Source organism: Cynoglossus semilaevis, chromosome 20, assembly GCF_000523025.1.
Source record: "Cynoglossus semilaevis isolate Cse_v1.0 chromosome 20, Cse_v1.0, whole genome shotgun sequence".
In the NCBI taxonomy this organism is placed as follows: domain Eukaryota; kingdom Metazoa; phylum Chordata; class Actinopteri; order Pleuronectiformes; family Cynoglossidae; genus Cynoglossus; species Cynoglossus semilaevis.
In genome coordinates this window covers 7,996,703-8,016,386 of record NC_024326.1, presented here as the reverse complement: position 1 = coordinate 8,016,386, position 19,684 = coordinate 7,996,703, and the positions used below count along the sequence as shown (strand labels likewise).

General features: G+C 43.6%; 1 protein-coding gene across 9 annotated transcripts in view; it reads right to left on the bottom strand.

Annotated features, from left to right (window-relative positions):
* Nucleotides 1-19,684, bottom strand: part of znf521 (zinc finger protein 521) — a 98,578-nt gene that overhangs the window by 20,975 nt on the left and 57,919 nt on the right. For all 9 annotated transcript variants that reach the window (XM_017042473.2, XM_025066059.1, XM_025066056.1 and 6 more), the window contains one exon: nucleotides 594-725. In XM_017042473.2, the coding sequence (XP_016897962.1) occupies nucleotides 594-725 (132 nt within the window). The remainder of the gene's footprint in view (nucleotides 1-593; nucleotides 726-19,684) is intronic.

Here is a 19,684-nt window from a genome sequence, read left to right as displayed (position 1 = left end):
ACACACAGAGACAGATGAGATCATTACAGCTATCAGCACCACTGCCATCCACAATTAGCACATCTCCTTTTCTTTTCCCCGCTCCTCCATCCCCCTTCTCCCACCAGCTAACACTGTCTCCCCCCGATCTCTCCCCCTCTCACCTCACGACACTTCTTTGGCCTTGATTTGGAGGCAATTTGACTAAATAAGAAGCCACATGCAGCAAACTACTCTCAGCTTTCGCCGACCCTATTGCTTGACCTTTAGCAAGTCATTTAGAACCCATTTGCTTTTTCACACTGAAAAAAAAAGGTTGGAACTAAAATCTTTGCACATCACATTTGCATATTTTCAAAGTGTCAACGTAAGCACCTCAGACAAGTTGAAGTGAGAAAAAAAGTGCACCAGAATTTGCAGAAAACATTTCATCAGTTTGGTCGACGATATGAACATTAACTATAAATGTATATTAGTAAATGTTTTGTGTTTTTGTTGTTGTTTTTGATTCACTTTGCAAGAATTGACAGACTCAAAGTCATGGGACTTGTACTGGACTTCTACAGTTGTCATCACACACATTTGCATGCAGGAATCACATGTGGAATACACACCTGTGAAGCAGACTGGACACTTGAACGTCCCTCCCATGCCTTCAAAGCTGTGCTCAATTAGGTGGCATTGAAGCTTGGCTGGTGAGTCAAACGACTGACTGCACAGCTTGCATTCATGGTTCAGTCCTTCCTCTGTTGATAAGAAAGACAAAACACACACACACAAAGAAAATCACCAGTGAGGAGATGAGCAGGATGTGAATTTTAGAGGTCTTTATTTTACTTTTTTTTAAAAAATTCTCTAATATTGTGGCCAGACCTCCTGCCTGTGACCTTTGCGGGCATGACAAAAATATAATGAAATATATGATCGGCTCCCATCAGGCATAAATTGCATGACCTGGTGGGGCATTATTTTTAGATAAGGTCTTGAAATTATAATCACGCGGAGTGTCACCTTTTTTATTAAGTTGCATGCAAATAATTTATTATTCTGATATTACAGTACATTGGAAATAAGGTGGAATAGAGAAACCGGAAAATAATCTTTTCTTTTTGGGCAGTGGATAAAAACAAAACATCTGATAAACTACAAAACAAAAATCTTTGTTAGATCAAAGAATTTCATAACTTGCTTAGAAAACAGACATGATGCTAAAAATACTTGATTAACAACGGGTTAATTTCCACACTATTACAACGTGACGTGACGTGACAGGACAGAGTCCAGGTTTTTCTGAAGGACAGTAAAACACATTCACCCTGACGTCTGATTACTTCGGCCACTGACAGCTTCAGAAACAACGTGCATTCAAAATGTGGTCCAATCTCATTTGCAACACAAAGATCTGCTGACTCAGACATTGAGAGGGCTGACCATCTCCAGTGCATCAATAAACGGCCTGAACAATCTGCCATTGGCCCTCGACTAGTGCTCTGTCAAACTGCTGCAGAGTCCGATCTGCCCAGCTACTGCAGCGGGACAGGGTCCAGGTCATGGGGAGGTGACCCCCTGATCTCTTTAGTCCAGTACTGACCAGAGGAGACCCGGTATATAACAAGTCAATCCCCATTTAACATGTTTTTTAAACCTGCATTAATTAAAGATAAACAACAAAATAATCAGTCCCTGTGCAAGTGCTCCAGGGACCTCCAGGAGGTCACAAACCCCCTGTTGAAGACCTCCACTAAATTTAAAATATCCTAAACGCCTAAAAACAAACACACTACACACAAATATAAGCTTTTTTGTGCAAAACCTAAAACATAAAAAGGCCTTACTGGTCATTAATGCCATAATTTTAAGCAGATTTTCCACTAAACAGGGTTATAATTTACAAAATTAACTCAATTTTCTAATGCAGAAGATCTGATATTACTGACTCGCGTTATATTCAATAAAAGATCCAGCTTGCATTTGCTTTAAATTTATTGCGAAAAATTGATTTTACAATTTTTAAAATCTTTTTCAACATATGGCCAGGCACCCACACATGTACACAAATATATAAAGTGGTGTTTGGAGCAATAAAACAAAAACAAAAACCAAAAGCTGTATTCCCTGTTGACTGTCTAGAGAAAGATCAAACAGCAAAGGAGCAAATGTTGACGGTGTGTTCTGCAATAATGCATGTGACGGACGAGATATTCATGTGTGTCTGTGGCAGCGGGCATCAGGCGAAGAGGGGAAGGACGGCCGTGCTGCACATAGGTGCGTGAGAGAGATCACTGCCCTCTTTGATCACCGTTCAGTGTGCTTATCTGTGTGTGGGTGTACACTCAGGTCAGGCCTGCTGGAGAGTTCACAGATCTGTCCCTCTGCCATATGTGCAGCCCTCATTTGACCCTGGTGCACAACGCTGCCCCTTTGGAGACCTGGCCTGCTTCATTATGCAGATAAGTCTGCACCTGCCTGACCGACCTTGTGTGTGTGTGTGTGTGTGTGTCTGAGGGGATGCATTACTGAAATGGCAAAAAATTCAAATTTGTGTCTAACAATAATAAAAAGCCATTATGTCAGTGTTTTTGTTGACATCAAAACGCTAATCGACGATCAGTCTAAGAAAAGATGATTTATATCTACATTACTGAAATAGATCCTACATTATAGGTTCATTTAATAGAAGTGACCACAGGTTTGTTTTTTTAATTATAGACTTTGACTCTTTATAAGAAAAAGTAAAGGCCTCAAAAGATCAGTGATTTTTGAAGTAACGCTGTATGAAGACACGTCTGAGAAGTTCTCTAACTCTTCTTATTTATGACAGTGAATGCACTATATTTTCTGATTTATTTTTAATATTTCAGATCTTAAACAGATGTCATCACATATGTGTCAAATCTATATTTTTCACCGACACAGTCAATCTTGACAGTTGATGAAGAATTGTCGACACGTGACTGACAGCTGAATTATCCAAAGCTGCTGTTTACTCCACCGCATTTGTTTCCATCTACAGTAAATGTGAACAAAAAAAATTGAAAGTAATAATATTGTTTATATTTCAAAATCTAGTCAGAGGTAATCTTAAGTAAAAAAAGAAGAAAAAACCTGGTGAATACTGATCAATAATCCTAGCTTTGTTTTTGCAAATATAAAAGTAAGATATCTTTATATTTGTTTTTTTTAATTTTGTTCTGCCTATGGATGAAACTAACTACAAAGACCACAGACGAATATCTGTCTGTGGTCGACATAATGCAGGATCAAGCCATATATATTGACAGTGTGGCTTATTGACCGGCTTTATTATTGATTAAACCATTGACAGAAATGTTGTTGATCCCTAACATGAACAGCCAATAAGCTGTACAGCGACCAGTGTTATAACAAGACCGTATTTTTAACGTGAATATATCAAACTAAAAATCAACAGTAAATATAAACAGATGGGAAAAAAAGGAATAGAGGGAGCAGTTGTGGATCCGACTGTGTGCCTGTTATGAGCAGCCTGTGCAGGGCTGGGTTTTTATTCAGCAGTGTAACAGGGGTTGAATCAGGCTGGCAGTGTGTTTCTTAGTGAGAGCCAAGGGAGGAAGTCTGCTCGCTCGCCCCTATAGCTGCCTCATTGGGCTGAGGTCACTTCCTGTCGCTCCCCAAGCCCTTCTGCAGGGCTACCCAATCAGCATGGCGCTGCGTGAGCCCCCACCCCTCTCAATGCAGTGAGCAGACTCTGGATATAGTTACAGGGCCACAGGGGACTGTCAGCTCTCTTTTTCTATCCTCATCTCTCCCCCTTCTCCCTCCTCCCACTCCCTGTTCCTCAGTCTCCCGAGTGTTCTCCGCTGCCACCACCCTGTCCCTCTGCACTCCTAAGAAAATCCTTTAGATGAGAACTGCTCCTGTGCCTGCTCCCTCTAAGCATCCCTGACACCAGCAAAGTAAGCCCATCTGCATATCCACAGGGCCTCGCGTTCCTGTGGCTCATGGTTTATGTATTTCACAGCTCCTTAAAACACAAACGCTTAATATCTCTCCCATGTGGAGGACAGGAGAGGAGGGAGAGAGGAAAAACTACTCTCAGAAAGAATGGCCTTTATTTCCCTGCGCTGTTTACTTCTTCATCCGGGCTGAAGTTCATATGCTGCTGAAGGTTGTTTGGGACGCCGGGGCTGGCAGGTTTCACTTGCATAGTTGAGTGTCTTTATGTAACAGCGCCACAGTTGCAGCATATTAAAATCTGTAAGTTGACGTGACGGTACAGGTGTCTGTCAATGTGACAGAGATGTGCTGTGTAGGTTAAAGGAACAGTGGGGCGGAGTTTACTGACAGAATGAACTGTGGGCTGGAATTAAAGAACTGTCTTCGATTTATTTGTTCGATTCATCTTCTACAACAGGCACTCATTGAGTGAGCACAGAGTACATTACTTTTAGAAAATAGTTAGAATAGTTTTAGAAAAAAATAAAGGGATTTTTATTCCCTTTTTCATTCTCACAATTTTGGAATCAGGTCGTGGGCCGAGTTGGACGATTTGGCGGGCCGGATTCGGCCCGTGTGCTACCAGTTGATTATCACTAGTGTATGGCGTTGTGCTTTTCTGCAAGTACATGACCATCCATTCTCTACTACTTCTTCATTCGCAGGGTCGCTGTTGAACGTGTGAAGTCACAATTCACTATTTCCCTGGCTTAGCCTATTCTCCATTTAATATCCAGTGAGCAACGGCTAGTCTCCAAAGCTAAAATATTTTGTTCTTTCAGAGAACGGTGAAACACATTTTTATGATCGTTCTAGTACATTCTGTTAATATAGTATCACTGCGCTCATTTTTTACAGCATCCCTTGCAGGGAAAAGCGAAAGCTACGGTACACAGTCTGTTTACCAACAATAACTCAAACTTCCTGCGTACTCTGCCCTCAAGACTTTAAAAGCACAGCCATAAACTGACAGTGAAGAACAGACAGAAAGCAACGCAACTAAGGACAATCTTACTTTCTTATAATAATGAGTAGTTAAGTACAAAACCAGGGATTGCTTAATTAAAAACTCTCCCTCGGCTTTTTCTTTCACTGCTGCTGCTCCCCCCACCCTCGCTGCCCCCTACTCTATTTAAACAATTCTGCAGAGGAGCACTTTGAATTGGTGGGAAATTCAGCAACACTTTAGGCATTTTTTTTCCAAAAGAAAAATCTAATACTTGGATTTGCACTCTTCTCTGGGGTATCATCGACAGTTCTCTGAAGCTCAGTCTTAGAGGGACCTGCACTGGTTGTGTCACCGGCAGCACACACCAGCAGATGATATTAAGGGCATCAATCAAGGCACTTGTTTGTTGGAAGTAATGAGTAAACAAGTGAAAGAACAAATTGAGAATATTTAATGGAGAGGAATGGGTTGTTTTATAGAGACACAGCAGACAAAGTAATCAAAGTCGGTCCCGACGAACAAACAGGTCACTTGCCGTAGATGCAAAGTGCTGTTTCCTTGACGTACGAATAGAAAAATCTGCTTCATATCTTTGGTCCAGTTTATGATGAATTCCACCTCGAGAAACAGTTTCCCTCTCTGCATCACTGTTTGTCTGCTACTATTTAGAGTTGTATGTTAATAAACTGAGAAGATTTGGTTTTTCATTGGACTCACTGCTGTATGTACAAACCACTATGGGATTGTGGATGGCAGCAGAGTAGACAGCTTCAGGCCTGTAAACAGTAGGTGGGTTTACTTCTCTCTTCTCTCCGCGGGAACTATCCATTAACAGATAATGGGGGGAAAATCAGAGTGATTAAGGCCCAGGGAATTATGGGTGAATACAAATTGACTCCACCTCTGTGTGGTGTGCTCTCTTGAGGTAGAAGCCCTGCTCTGGAGAAACAAACTCATTTCAGAACTACTGAAAGTGCCATTAAGGCATAGGGAAGGCAGCGGATGGGGGGAGGAGGGGGGTGGTAGGTGGGAGTGCATCGGGATGGACTCCCACTGGACCGGCGCTGATTGGAGAACAAATGCCTGGGGAGAACATTAGTAATATCTATTCTTTGCCTTCTCGTTTAAAAAAAAGGAAAAAAAAAAGAAAAAAGGACAAAGTGAATCAAGTGCAAAATGTTGAAATTAAAGTGCAAGAGTTAATCATGGCACCTTCAAAATTCACCTCATTCTATCAAAGAGTTAATTATTACATGAGCAGTAACGGAAATGTATTTGAGGCGAATGGAAAAGTGCATTAGCACGTCAGAAGCAGCCCTACTTTTTATTTTTTTTTACACCTTTTGCCTGTAGGGAAGAAGGTAGTGTATGTAAAAGACATGAACTGTTTCTCTGGCAGAACAGTGAAAGATCAGTTGAGCGAGGTATTGAAATCCCCATGTCAGGATTCTGGGTTCAGAACACGTCTGGTGCTGTTTCCTGGCCTCCGCAGGGAAAAGAATGGGGTAGGAGAGATTGTCGGCTACACGGTGTCAGTGGTGGTGACGCCCTTACACAGCAAGAGCAAAGGATTCTGGGGGAACATGTCTCTGAGAGAATGTCAGCTCTGATGCATGGCAGCTCGTTGGAGGTGCTAATCAGAGCAGAGCTCAGCTCCTGCTAAGATCAGCCACTCTGTGCCTACATTAACCGCCTCACAGCTCCCCTGGCTGCCGGGCCAGAGGTAGATACGCCAAACTGACAGGTTTTTGTGTTGAGATAAACATGCGTAACACTTGAATGGACGCTACAAAAGGTTTAGTGGACCAAAACATCCTTTAGAGTTCACAATAACATGATGGACAAAAACATAAGGATTCCTTTGACGAAACATAAACAGACTGAGCTGACATTTCCGGATGAGTTATTTGCCAGGACTGCCTGAATGTGAATAATGCTCTGATTATTTTTTTCTTTTTTCTACTATTAAGATGAAAATATATATTGTGTGGAATTAGACTGACCAAATTTTGGTGAAGAATAAATATATTGACACCTGGAGCACCTGCTTTTACAATTGTAAATCACCACAATAATAAATCAATAAATATATATTTTACACAGAAGTATACAGTAAATTTTGACAGCTAATGAAGCATATGAGTTACCATATATATATATATATATATATATATATAATATGCCTATATATATAAAAGGAGCATCGACCAATGTCTCAGTCTTTACAAAGAAACAATAGTTCATCATTTCCTGTCCAACTTTGCACCCACAGTAAATTTCCTATATTTTTAGTATTGTCAGATATTGCAGACTGTGAACATGTGTATTCGAAAGTACTGGATTGCCAAAGGAAGAGTAACCAGTAAAATCTCCAGAAGCAGGTATTTCAGGAAGACCTGTTGATGCCCTGCGAACAGAACAATAGAATCTTCCTTGTGTTTTGCCTGAGCAACTGTACCTACAATTCCAACAGTTGAAACCCACAACGGCTAAAACTCGGTCAAATGAACAGAGCGTAGGTCACCGTGGCAGCAAGAAAAAAAAAAAAGAAAGAAGGCAAAAAACCACAACAACAAAGGCCTGAGCTGAATTCTTGTTAACGAATGATGTGTAGGCGCTGCAGCTGCAGGCAGGTATGGAAGTCCAGTGGGGACAAACAGTTCAGGCTACTGAGATGGATTGCATGGAGCACTGGACCCCCTGCAGCCACACAAACACCATTCTACACTGAAGTGCTCTAATTTACTCTACACATGCCTATTCTAAAATACAGGGCCACGTTACCGGGAGATAAAGGTCAAGTGACTGAACCTCGATTTCATACATTCTTTAATGCAAAAACAGAATAAAAATAAAGACAAAAAAAGCTATAGGTGATTATTAATCCAATAATAAATAAAATAAATATAATAGGTTTTCAGGAATAGTTGATATTAAACTTTGATGACACAGATGTACTGTTGGTGATGTGCAGCCAAGTAATTATAATATATCAACATAATGTGAAATACCAAAACCATTTCTAACTAGGTACCAGAGCAAAGGTCTAAGTCGGTAAATATAAAAATAGAAAAAAATAATATATTCATACACATATTTCTCCATACCAAAAACTCTAGAAACCAGAGTTGATGTCAATCAAAATAAGATTTTTTAGTTTGCTGCAAATGTGCTGCATGTTGCCTTACATTTGAAAGGGTATTTTGACACTTTTAAGCCCAGTGTGAAATCTCCTTGGTGTGTTTTTGTTTTTAAACGTCATGCTGTGTTCTCATCTAGCTGGTTGAGTTGGACCATACAGACTGTTACTAACCAAAATTAACCTGGCAGAGAAAAAAAAACCCTTTTGTTGGCAACAATGAAAGAATATATCAAGTGTGATTTAAAACACAATCTCTTTCAGGACTCAAAAGAGTGAGTGGCCTGAATGTAAAAGTTAATTAGGGGCGCATGTGCAGCTTTTTTAGCGAGCCTCGCTGTGGCTTTGTCAGGCTGAGGTTTGTGGCTCTATGGGGTCTGCAGTCCACACAAAGGAACAGGCAGAGAGAGCATTGCAAAGAGGCCCCTTGGCTGGTCTCGCCGCATGGAACACTGTACAATTAGCCAGCCCCTGTGTTCTGGTGGCTTATAATTATCAGTGCTTGCCTTAATTGACTCCCTTAGCCTGCTGCAGAGGGACAGACCCATATCCAACCCCCCTCCTCCCCCCCCGCTCAACGCAGGCCACCGAGCGCCACGCCGGGCTCTCCAAAGTCATTTAGAAAAGCTCTCATATTTTCAACACAAAAAAGAGGGAACATTTGGTGAGAGAGAATTCATCATCAGGTGTCTAGAGGTTTTCCTTAATAGAAAAGCTGAGTCCCACTGAGTGCACTCTGTGTAGCGGCCAGCCACGCATGCTCAGGACCAGCAAGCCGCCATTCACAGCGGGCCTCAAGACATTAGCATAATTTTATATAACACAGGCACCCGCACTGGAAATTTAATATATCTCAGCAAATACGAGACAGGCATTTTGCATAATTTTTTTTCTTTCTCCACCTAGGTCGCTCCTTTTGCTTTCTATCTATCTGTCTCCATCCATGTTTCTGGCTCCTCCTGTCGTGTCTTTATCTTACCTCCTCTCTTTCTCTCCCTTGCTCTCCTTTGCCCCCCGCCCTCCTACACCAACCACCCCTTTCTCCTCGCCCCATGGTGCTGCTCTCACTAGGAGAGGGGAAGTTCATTACCTCAGCTAAATCAGAATTAGTCCCTTCATTTTGACGGGGCGAACTTCATTAGAAAGGCCCTTCCTTAATCCAGCAGGGAGAACTGATGAATCTACATGGGGGCAATAATTTGCTTCACACAGCACATTCAGCCACTTCCTTCACACTATTTCTTTTCTCCGTCTATCTGCCCTAATGTATTTAGGGTTACTTTTTTTTATTAAAAAAAAAGAAAGAAAAAAGTACAGCAGATGAAACCTGAGAAAGGAAAACACCTGCATATAATTAACTAATGGCAGCAGAGAGGGTGTAAAGAATGAGTTATGCAGTTTGGAATGTCCCGTCTCCCCATAAGGCTTCAGGGCCTCTTGAGCAGCCATGGCTGAATTGGCCGACACTCAAACACAGGCTGAGTGAGCACGGACGACCAGGCTGCAACTCTGAGTGTGAGCGAGATTGTGTTATTGTGTCGAGAATGCACACTGTTTTTGTAATTTTGTGGTGAGTTTTGTTTGATGGAGACGCAGATTCTGAGAACAAACTGAAGAGCACAGGGATGCGAATCAGGACAGACGGCCCCTGACTGAAACACCACAGTGCCTGGTGTCAAACAGATGTGCAGCTTGGCAGCAAAGCTCCCTGAAAAACAGAGAGTCCACGGATCCCAGGGTGGCGCTGAGTTGCGCTGCCCCCCCTCCCACCTCCCTTCACGACTCCACCCTCCCCCAACTCCAGTCCCAGCTCCCCCCACACTGTGCCCCTGCCGTCTCCCGCCCTCATCACTTCCACACAGGGGTCTCCCGACTGGTAATCTCGTCCGTCGAATGTGAAATCTCTGACAGTGATGCTCCGCACTTTTACCCCCTGCCTCCGTTGCTGATGGGTAAATTGGAATGGCGCTCCCTGCTGGTGCCGAGAGCACTGAACAGACAGCAGTACACACATGCTGAGTTGCCCCTTGCCTGCTCCGTCTAATGTAGTGGACATGCACACTCCTTCTGAAGCTGTGATATCCATGCACAGACACATGTCAACGCCAGAACAAACAGATATACCAGACAGTCAGATGCTCACAGAAGATTTGGGTGAGCTGCAAACACAGCTCCACACATAAGCACCCATGCAAGTGTTTCATGCATGAACTGTTTGACCTCATCTGCATGGAGATTGAATCTAAGATAAATCAACAAGAACTAAATAAATATATGTCTAAAATCATATTAGCATCTGCAATGGTTGGTCTCACAAAAACTAAACTGAAATCAAAATCACACAGCACAAAAAGTATTGCAAACAAATAGAAAAGGCTTTTTTTTTCAATAAAAACAAAACCCAACAATAAAGAATTGTTGCATTTTTTATTTTCCTATTGGGGCCAAGGAATCAGTATTGGATTTCCCAAAGGACTGGTTTAGCTGTCTGAGGCTTCCACTCCAATGCTCAGTCTTATTTTTCTTCTCAGTCAATGCTCTGAAGCATGCGTGAACACTTAAGTCCACCCTCAAAACGCTACGTCCCGAAAATAGTCATTGGGACCTGAAGGGGCTAAAGATCACTGCAGAAGAAGCCACAGAGGCCTCCCTGTCAAAGGCAGTACTTTCAGGGGGCCAGGGGTGAGGGAGAGCCAGGGGGGGAGAGCCGGAGACATGACATACATTTCATTAGACTTAAACCAACTGTGGGTTCAAGTCAGAGCTCCGGATTTTCTATGGCGTCTCAGCGGAGGGAGTAAGTGGAGGTATAAGAGAATAGCTTTTGTAAAAAGCACAGTGGGAAGATGGACAAAGGCAGACAGTGGAGTTAATTGCTAAGGATCACGTCTAAGATTTTTTTTAATGTTCAAAGCTGACTTTGACATTCTGATAAAACATGGAGTGTTTTCTGCTACTGACGCTGTCGATATTTGTCCGCAAAAACAAGATAACGCCTACAATCTAAGGACTATTGTCCCTGAGAACAGCCAGGCAGTGATCTTAGAGACGAGAGGTCAAATCTCTGGGGCTCTGGGCTGAAGGAGAGTCTTTGGATGGGCCTAGTGAAGTGGTCAATTTAATGCACTGCAGGAAATGACCACAAAGTGTAAAACAAAAATGTTTTTTGGCTGTCTAGTACTAATGGGAGTTTCTCTAACAGGCAACTCTGTCCCCAGAGAAACTAAGGGTTATTGTCCAAGATTAAAGAATGAGGGAAAAATGTTAAAAATGTAATTTAAAAAATAAATTATTTAAATGTCATCCAATATAAATAATAGCAAAAACACTATTACATGCATTATGTCCTGTTACACAGTATTATGTATGTTTTCTATATTCTCTATTTGCAATTGGAAATATATTTTTACATGGACACTGTAGAATATATTGTTTGAAGGAGACTCACATTTGTATTTAAAACCCTAATTTCTGTAGGAACATTTAATGACATTTGTTATGAAGCGCGGTGTGGCCCCACTTAAGCACAGACTTACAGACTTCTGAAATCAATTCAAAAGTTTTAGGCTTCTTTTATGGGTGCGCTAATGGCTACATCCATTTCTTGTATATGATCTATGCGTCAGACCCAGGAGCGCTGAATGCTACACTCCCTCTCAGTGACAAACTGTAAAGACAATTGCTACCATCACTGCACACATTATGGAAAATATAATTTGCACTCTAACCTACTTTACTCAACAAAGAAATGTCTATTTAGAATTCCTCGGAGTATTATTAAAAGGGCTATAGAATTACAAAACACTATTATCATTTCTCGCTTGGGGGCAGCCCGGGCTCTTTAAGCTTCCGAGACATTGTGGGTTTTGATTACTCCATCAGCTTCATTCTGTTATTATAGTGACAAACTCCTGCTATTTTGTTGCCTGTCTCCTTCCAGCTGTCACATCTTTTGAAAGATCACAAAACCTTTCAAACACACTTGTGATATGTCATCGGAATCACTAGACATTTCCTTGATTCCCCTATTGAATTGGCAGGATTAACTTGAGGAAGAAATGTCTCATATTTCTTAACTGGTTGCTTTGCCTGACATCAGACTGTATGAGATTCCAGCGTGCTGGTATTGTCCAGGGGAGGGAACCCTCACTCTAACCGTCAGCACTTCTCCAAGTGGGACAGAGATGATTAAAACACACTAAGGCTGTGACTGACAGACTCCCCGCTGCTTCTAGAAGATGACATGTCTCCAAGTCACACAGAAAGGCAACTCCTCTAATTTTAACTACGACGACGACGCTGAGCCCTTTCCGTCAGAGCTCGCAGAACACAAGCACGCTGAGATTCTTAAGTGCAGTACAAGTGATAACAATGAAACAGAGAAATAAGTTTAAAAACAACAATATGGAGGGAGGAGACAACAGGGCTGAGAAGGCGCCATATCCCTCTGGTGCACACAAACAGCAGGAACCTGTGAGCTTGTGACAACACCTTCAAACATTTCTGTTACTTTCACAGAAATATCTGATGCTGATGCTTCAGCGTGATGCTTCCGCAGCAGTACTGTCCCAGCGCACATTCGACTTGGCAAAGCTCCTGGTTACCAGGAGAAAAAAAACCAAAAAAACTCCTCCTTACTGAATGTTTGACATTTGTCATGACAAGAACACAGTGAAAGGAGGAAATAAAAAGAGGAGTGAAATAAGGAGGAGAAATAGGAAGGAGTGTCAGTGAGGCTGATCACGGTGTGAAATTGCATTTGTGAGAAAATAATAATTGGCCATTCTGTGGATTTGTTGCTGTTCTCTTTCATGTCATGATAAATGAGTCAGAGGAGGGGGGGCAAAGGGGGGGCTTCCTGCAATTGTCATGTTGTGCAGTGAGCTTGGTGCGGCGTACTAAATGATTCACTGAAAACTGAATCTTTTACATTGGCGTCAGCAGTTCAGCCAGGCGCCCTTATGGGGGAATTCTTTTTTGTGTTTTTATTGAAGTCTGCACTGAGCGCGCCCAAAAGCTCTGACAGGGGGCCCCCGAGGGCGCTTGTCTTCACCTCCAAATCATAAGACGGAGCGACGATTCTCCCTCTCTGCTCTCAATTATACCCCTCAACACCCCTTTTGCACACAGAATCACAATCCTGCCCTCCCCACTGACAAATAAATAAATAAATAAATAAAAAATGAAAACAGACAGAGAAGAAAAGCCTTCAGTAACACAGTCCCAGCGGAGGGCCGTACGAGTGCTCTGAGCTGCTGGAACAGCTGACAGGAGCGATGTGGCGGGTCCGTTCCCTGCGGTCTGTCAAAGTTGGCGCTACAGCATGACGGTTAGTACCCCCTCTCTGGGGATGTGCCTCCTTTGTTTGCCCCCCCGTGTGCACCCCCCACAAGACTGGTCCCTCCACTGACCCTTGGAAGCTCTTTGACGTTACCCCAATTACTTCTGCAGGAAGTTGGAACTCTAGGTTACGTAGCCCCTTGTGCGTCTTTACTCCTCCCAGCCTCCCCAGTGGGACGGATACCCATCTGAGGCTCCTGGCACCTCCACATTAGGTTGGACGGGAGCAGCAAAAGGGGCTAAAGGAGGTGAGGGAGTTGTAAAAGGGTTGGTGTAATTTGATCGGAGGGCACAGCTGCATAAACAGGGGTATCGAGGAATTTCTGTCTGCTTGATGGAATTGACTTTGCATGAATGGCCCCTCTTTTCCCCTCGAAATGGGCCATTTTCCACATGTCTCAGTGAATATGACAAGCTCACCAGCAATATGAATGTAACAGTGAAATTGCAGCAGCAGCTGAGGGCAGTCTGAATCTTTTCTTGAGCTATGAAATTCTCCTGCCCTCCCTCCCTCCCTCCCTCCCTCCCTTCCTCCCTCCATCCCTCCCTCTCGCTGGCTGTCTATACTAAAGACCTCATCCAAGTCCTGTTGTCTGACCTGTCAAAAGCAACACCATCCTTTTTAAAATGTCCAAACAAAACAAACCAACAACTGCTGGCAGGGTCAGAGGGCAGCTGCTCTGGGTGCCCGGACTCTGACGGGCCCTGTGATTGGTGGAAGCGGCAGTGAGTTAGAAGAAAATCTTTTCAAAGTGAAATCTCCAGCTGATGGCTTAGAGCTCTACACCCCACAGTTTGTTTCTCTTGCTGCTGTCAGGAGTGTTGCCTGAGCCATTTGGAAGGATTAGAAAAAGTGGGGGAAGAAAAAACTCAACTGTGCAGAACGTGTGTACTGTAGGGTCTGAGTGATGCTGCAGGACCCCTCAGAGAGTGATAAACCTTTGACCATGACAGCCCCCCCGTGGTGACCCCTGACCTCTGGCTTTGAGCCACAAACACAGTCAGACAGGTGCAGGCAGGAAAGTGACCACACCCCCACTCCCTGGCCAAAATCTCTCTCATCTTGACCTTCGTCTTCTGCTGCTTTAGAAACAAACTATGTGGAAAAAAACAACTATGACCAATCACAGCTACAATAACAACCTGCAACTCTAAATACGTGACAAACGACGTAAAGAAAAACTGTCATAAAACATCAACGAAATTGAAATGGCCACATCCTAATCAGGGAAACATTAAAAACACAATTAAAAAATAAATAAAATACAACAAAACTATATTTAATTCAACACTAAAATACCAAAATGTGTCTAACTGAATGTTTAAGGAAAGGGCGTCTGTCCACAAACAGCATGAATGCAACAGCTTTGGGGAAATAGTGGAGGCAGAGAAACCTAAATAGTAGCACTGAAGCACTGAGCTGTGAGTCAGCAGTCTGCACGCAAATGTACTGGGTTATTTAAATAGCACCGAGTCTAATTTTGTCACCCGTAGGAAACAAAGATTTGCAGTAGATACTATAAAAATCGAGGTGTGTGGTGGGAAGACGTACAATGACACGTCAAGTGGCCTGGTTTTCTGTGCCTCCTCAGCAGGCCCTGGATCCAAGGTCATGCCAGTCCGCGCCAGTCTTTCTGCAGATCCATTTATTCTCCAGAGGCACTTTCCTCATGTTGTTGGCCCAGTGATTCAATGCCTTGCATTAAGAGCAATTCACCTGCCTCCGGCATCCCAGTGGCACAGATCCCCCGAGGAAACCAGGTGGAGCATAAAAAAGTTCCACATATGGTAAAGTCAAGCTGCTCGGAGGCTGCCGAGTGTCTGCTGAGGGGATAGAGGCTCCTAAAAGGCCCAGCTGGTACTTGGAAAAGGGCTTCTGCATTACTACACCTCAGTGTCTGTTTGGGCTCCCCTTTGGAAAGTGTTGGCCGGCGCACATGACCAGCCATTTTAGATTTCTCCCTCTACCCCGCCTCATCCCTCGCTCCCTCCCACCTTCCAACTGGTTCTGTATCCAATTGAACATTTGGTCCTCCACTGCTGGTTAATCAAATTCCTCCATCTGGCCCCCTATCCCCGTGGAACACAAAAGGTGCAGCCTGAGCCCGGGTCCAAGCGCATATTGGGAGGGAGGAGGGGCGCTGAAGACAGGGACTGCCTACCTAACTTACACAACCCAGTCAACTAGATCAGGTACAGAGCACGAGGCCAGGCCTGATCATTTTGGGCAAACAGGAACAGCTTGGGACTAAGTATCAGAGCCCTGCTGTTCATATAGAACTCAGGGACGGCAGTGGGTTCATATGACAGTAGGAGGGTTTATGAGCTAATACCTCCACATACACAGCAGAATACATAATGTAGTCAAGCCAAAGTACTAAAGCAGAAGTGGAGCGATGCCCTGGGATGTCACTCAGTGTCCGCTGCAGTAGAGGGCAGTGCTCATGAAAAAATTAAAATCACTCAGGAAAAAAAAAGAAGAGTAAAGTGGCAGTTTTGACAAAAGGCCACATTTGCATGGTGTCTAAATGCGCCGCTTCCTCAGGTCTGATCGCAATCTTTTCTTGAGCTATGACATTCTCCTGCCCTCCCTCCCTCCCTCCCTCCCTCCCTTCCTCCCTCCATCCCTCCCTCTCGCTGGCTGTCTATACTAAAGACCTCATCCAAGTCCTGTTGTCTGACCTGTCAAAAGCAACACCATCCTTTTTAAAATGTCCAAACAAAACAAACCAACAACTGCTGGCAGGGTCAGAGGGCAGCTGCTCTGGGTGCCCGGACTCTGACGGGCCCTGTGATTGGTGGAAGCGGCAGTGAGTTAGAAGAAAATCTTTTCAAAGTGAAATCTCCAGCTGATGGCTTAGAGCTCTACACCCCACAGTTTGTTTCTCTTGCTGCTGTCAGGAGTGTTGCCTGAGCCATTTGGAAGGATTAGAAAAAGTGGGGGAAGAAAAAACTCAACTGTGCAGAACGTGTGTACTGTAGGGTCTGAGTGATGCTGCAGGACCCCTCAGAGAGTGATAAACCTTTGACCATGACAGCCCCCCCGTGGTGACCCCTGACCTCTGGCTTTGAGCCACAAACACAGTCAGACAGGTGCAGGCAGGAAAGTGACCACACCCCCACTCCCTGGCCAAAATCTCTCTCATCTTGACCTTCGTCTTCTGCTGCTTTAGAAACAAACTATGTGGAAAAAAACAACTATGACCAATCACAGCTACAATAACAACCTGCAACTCTAAATACGTGACAAACGACGTAAAGAAAAACTGTCATAAAACATCAACGAAATTGAAATGGCCACATCCTAATCAGGGAAACATTAAAAACACAATTAAAAAATAAATAAAATACAACAAAACTATATTTAATTCAACACTAAAATACCAAAATGTGTCTAACTGAATGTTTAAGGAAAGGGCGTCTGTCCACAAACAGCATGAATGCAACAGCTTTGGGGAAATAGTGGAGGCAGAGAAACCTAAATAGTAGCACTGAAGCACTGAGCTGTGAGTCAGCAGTCTGCACGCAAATGTACTGGGTTATTTAAATAGCACCGAGTCTAATTTTGTCACCCGTAGGAAACAAAGATTTGCAGTAGATACTATAAAAATCGAGGTGTGTGGTGGGAAGACGTACAATGACACGTCAAGTGGCCTGGTTTTCTGTGCCTCCTCAGCAGGCCCTGGATCCAAGGTCATGCCAGTCCGCGCCAGTCTTTCTGCAGATCCATTTATTCTCCAGAGGCACTTTCCTCATGTTGTTGGCCCAGTGATTCAATGCCTTGCATTAAGAGCAATTCACCTGCCTCCGGCATCCCAGTGGCACAGATCCCCCGAGGAAACCAGGTGGAGCATAAAAAAGTTCCACATATGGTAAAGTCAAGCTGCTCGGAGGCTGCCGAGTGTCTGCTGAGGGGATAGAGGCTCCTAAAAGGCCCAGCTGGTACTTGGAAAAGGGCTTCTGCATTACTACACCTCAGTGTCTGTTTGGGCTCCCCTTTGGAAAGTGTTGGCCGGCGCACATGACCAGCCATTTTAGATTTCTCCCTCTACCCCGCCTCATCCCTCGCTCCCTCCCACCTTCCAACTGGTTCTGTATCCAATTGAACATTTGGTCCTCCACTGCTGGTTAATCAAATTCCTCCATCTGGCCCCCTATCCCCGTGGAACACAAAAGGTGCAGCCTGAGCCCGGGTCCAAGCGCATATTGGGAGGGAGGAGGGGCGCTGAAGACAGGGACTGCCTACCTAACTTACACAACCCAGTCAACTAGATCAGGTACAGAGCACGAGGCCAGGCCTGATCATTTTGGGCAAACAGGAACAGCTTGGGACTAAGTATCAGAGCCCTGCTGTTCATATAGAACTCAGGGACGGCAGTGGGTTCATATGACAGTAGGAGGGTTTATGAGCTAATACCTCCACATACACAGCAGAATACATAATGTAGTCAAGCCAAAGTACTAAAGCAGAAGTGGAGCGATGCCCTGGGATGTCACTCAGTGTCCGCTGCAGTAGAGGGCAGTGCTCATGAAAAAATTAAAATCACTCAGGAAAAAAAAAGAAGAGTAAAGTGGCAGTTTTGACAAAAGGCCACATTTGCATGGTGTCTAAATGCGCCGCTTCCTCAGGTCTGAACCATCAGCGTGTGTGTATTTATACAGCGTCTCAGACTGTACTCTGATCCAATAGAGCTATCTTAAAATATCACACAATTGCAGTCCTGATCTTTAAAACCCCCGGAGAGACAGTGGAGCCTTTCCACCACGTATCTTCCTAACTACATGTTTATTAGAGGAGACCTTTCACTGGTTTGAAAAGTGCACTCACTTCCCCTGCAACCGCGACACATCCAGGTGATCACGACAACGCGTGCTTTCAGATGCAGCCGGAGATCTGAGGTGAGGTGAAAACCAGGACGCTAATTGAGTCGCAGATCCAGAAACACATGGCATCTCGAGTGCTAGCTCTACCCCATCCATAATATCTATTGTATGATTTCTATTCATGTCCAACCATCCTCTCCCCCTGCCAGGTGGCAAAACATGTGTCAATAATTAAACTGCTTTTACATAACAGGATACAGGAACACAATGCAATTTGCTTCCCATATTTCATTGGGCCTTTATGAAAACACACGAGAGAGAGTAATTAATCAAACCACTGGAATATGTGAACGGCAATTTCCACCTAATGGCACTTACAGGAATTGGTTCCCTTAAGCACCACATTCGGTCTACTAAATGAGTGGGATTCATTTTTATCTTCATAGTTTAGACAATAAAATCTGGTGTGGATGTTAAACAAACCCATTTAACATTATGAAGTCTGAACACGACATCAGATTTGGGCGACAATGAGACATGTGGCATCTGGCAGGGTTCTGACCAGAAAGTTACTCTCAGACACGGTGGTGAGGTGGAAGGTAGAGTATGCCGGGATTACTGCATACATGAAGTGAAGTAGAAATACTTGAATGGCTGTCTAACAATAAACATTTTTAATCTAAATAATCATTCTAACAATAAACATTTTTAATCTAAATTAAATCTAAAATGTCCATAGGAACAGGTCGAGGCACGTCGACCTCTACAGGTGGAAAATTGTAACTCAACGTTATGCCAGGTGCGATATGAAGCAATGAGGTTTACAGTTGAGGATGAGACAAACTACAGAAGATTATATTCATTTGTTTAAGTAAATAGATTTTCGTTTTGTGGCAGATTGTGCTGCTTTAACTGCCGCCTGCTCAGATTATACTGTAAAAAGGAGATTTTTTCTTTTTTTATCTGTGTTTAGAAAGTTAGAAAAAAAACAAAACTTGGTATTTCCATATGTGTTTTTTTAACCACAGACAGATTTTACCTTTAAAGGTTAATAGCACAGCTACACATGACGTATCAGTGTGATGGTGATATCAAACCTTCGAAATTAATATTCTCTTCATTGATCTTTGCTTTGACCTCAAACCTGAGTTCATGTTCTGTGCTCACTTAACCACAGGAGGCTAACCAACCTCCCAGGCAGAGAAATGAAGGGGATCATTCACCGCTTTTAGTGGCTTTCTATGAGAAGATGGTCCTAGTCTAAATGGCACCCATGTCCCTAAAAGTGTGTAAGTCTCTCCCTCCTTCTCTCTCCTCCCCGCTCTCCCTTTCTCCATCTTTCTCTCCAAAGACTCCTCTAAGTGCAGCATCTTGTTTCAGTAATTCAGCCAAGCTAGAGACAGTGGAGAGAGGAAAGGAATCGATTTCTCTCTCATTTGGTTCCTCCCAGACTTGCTGTAAGGCCTCTTAGGGGAGTT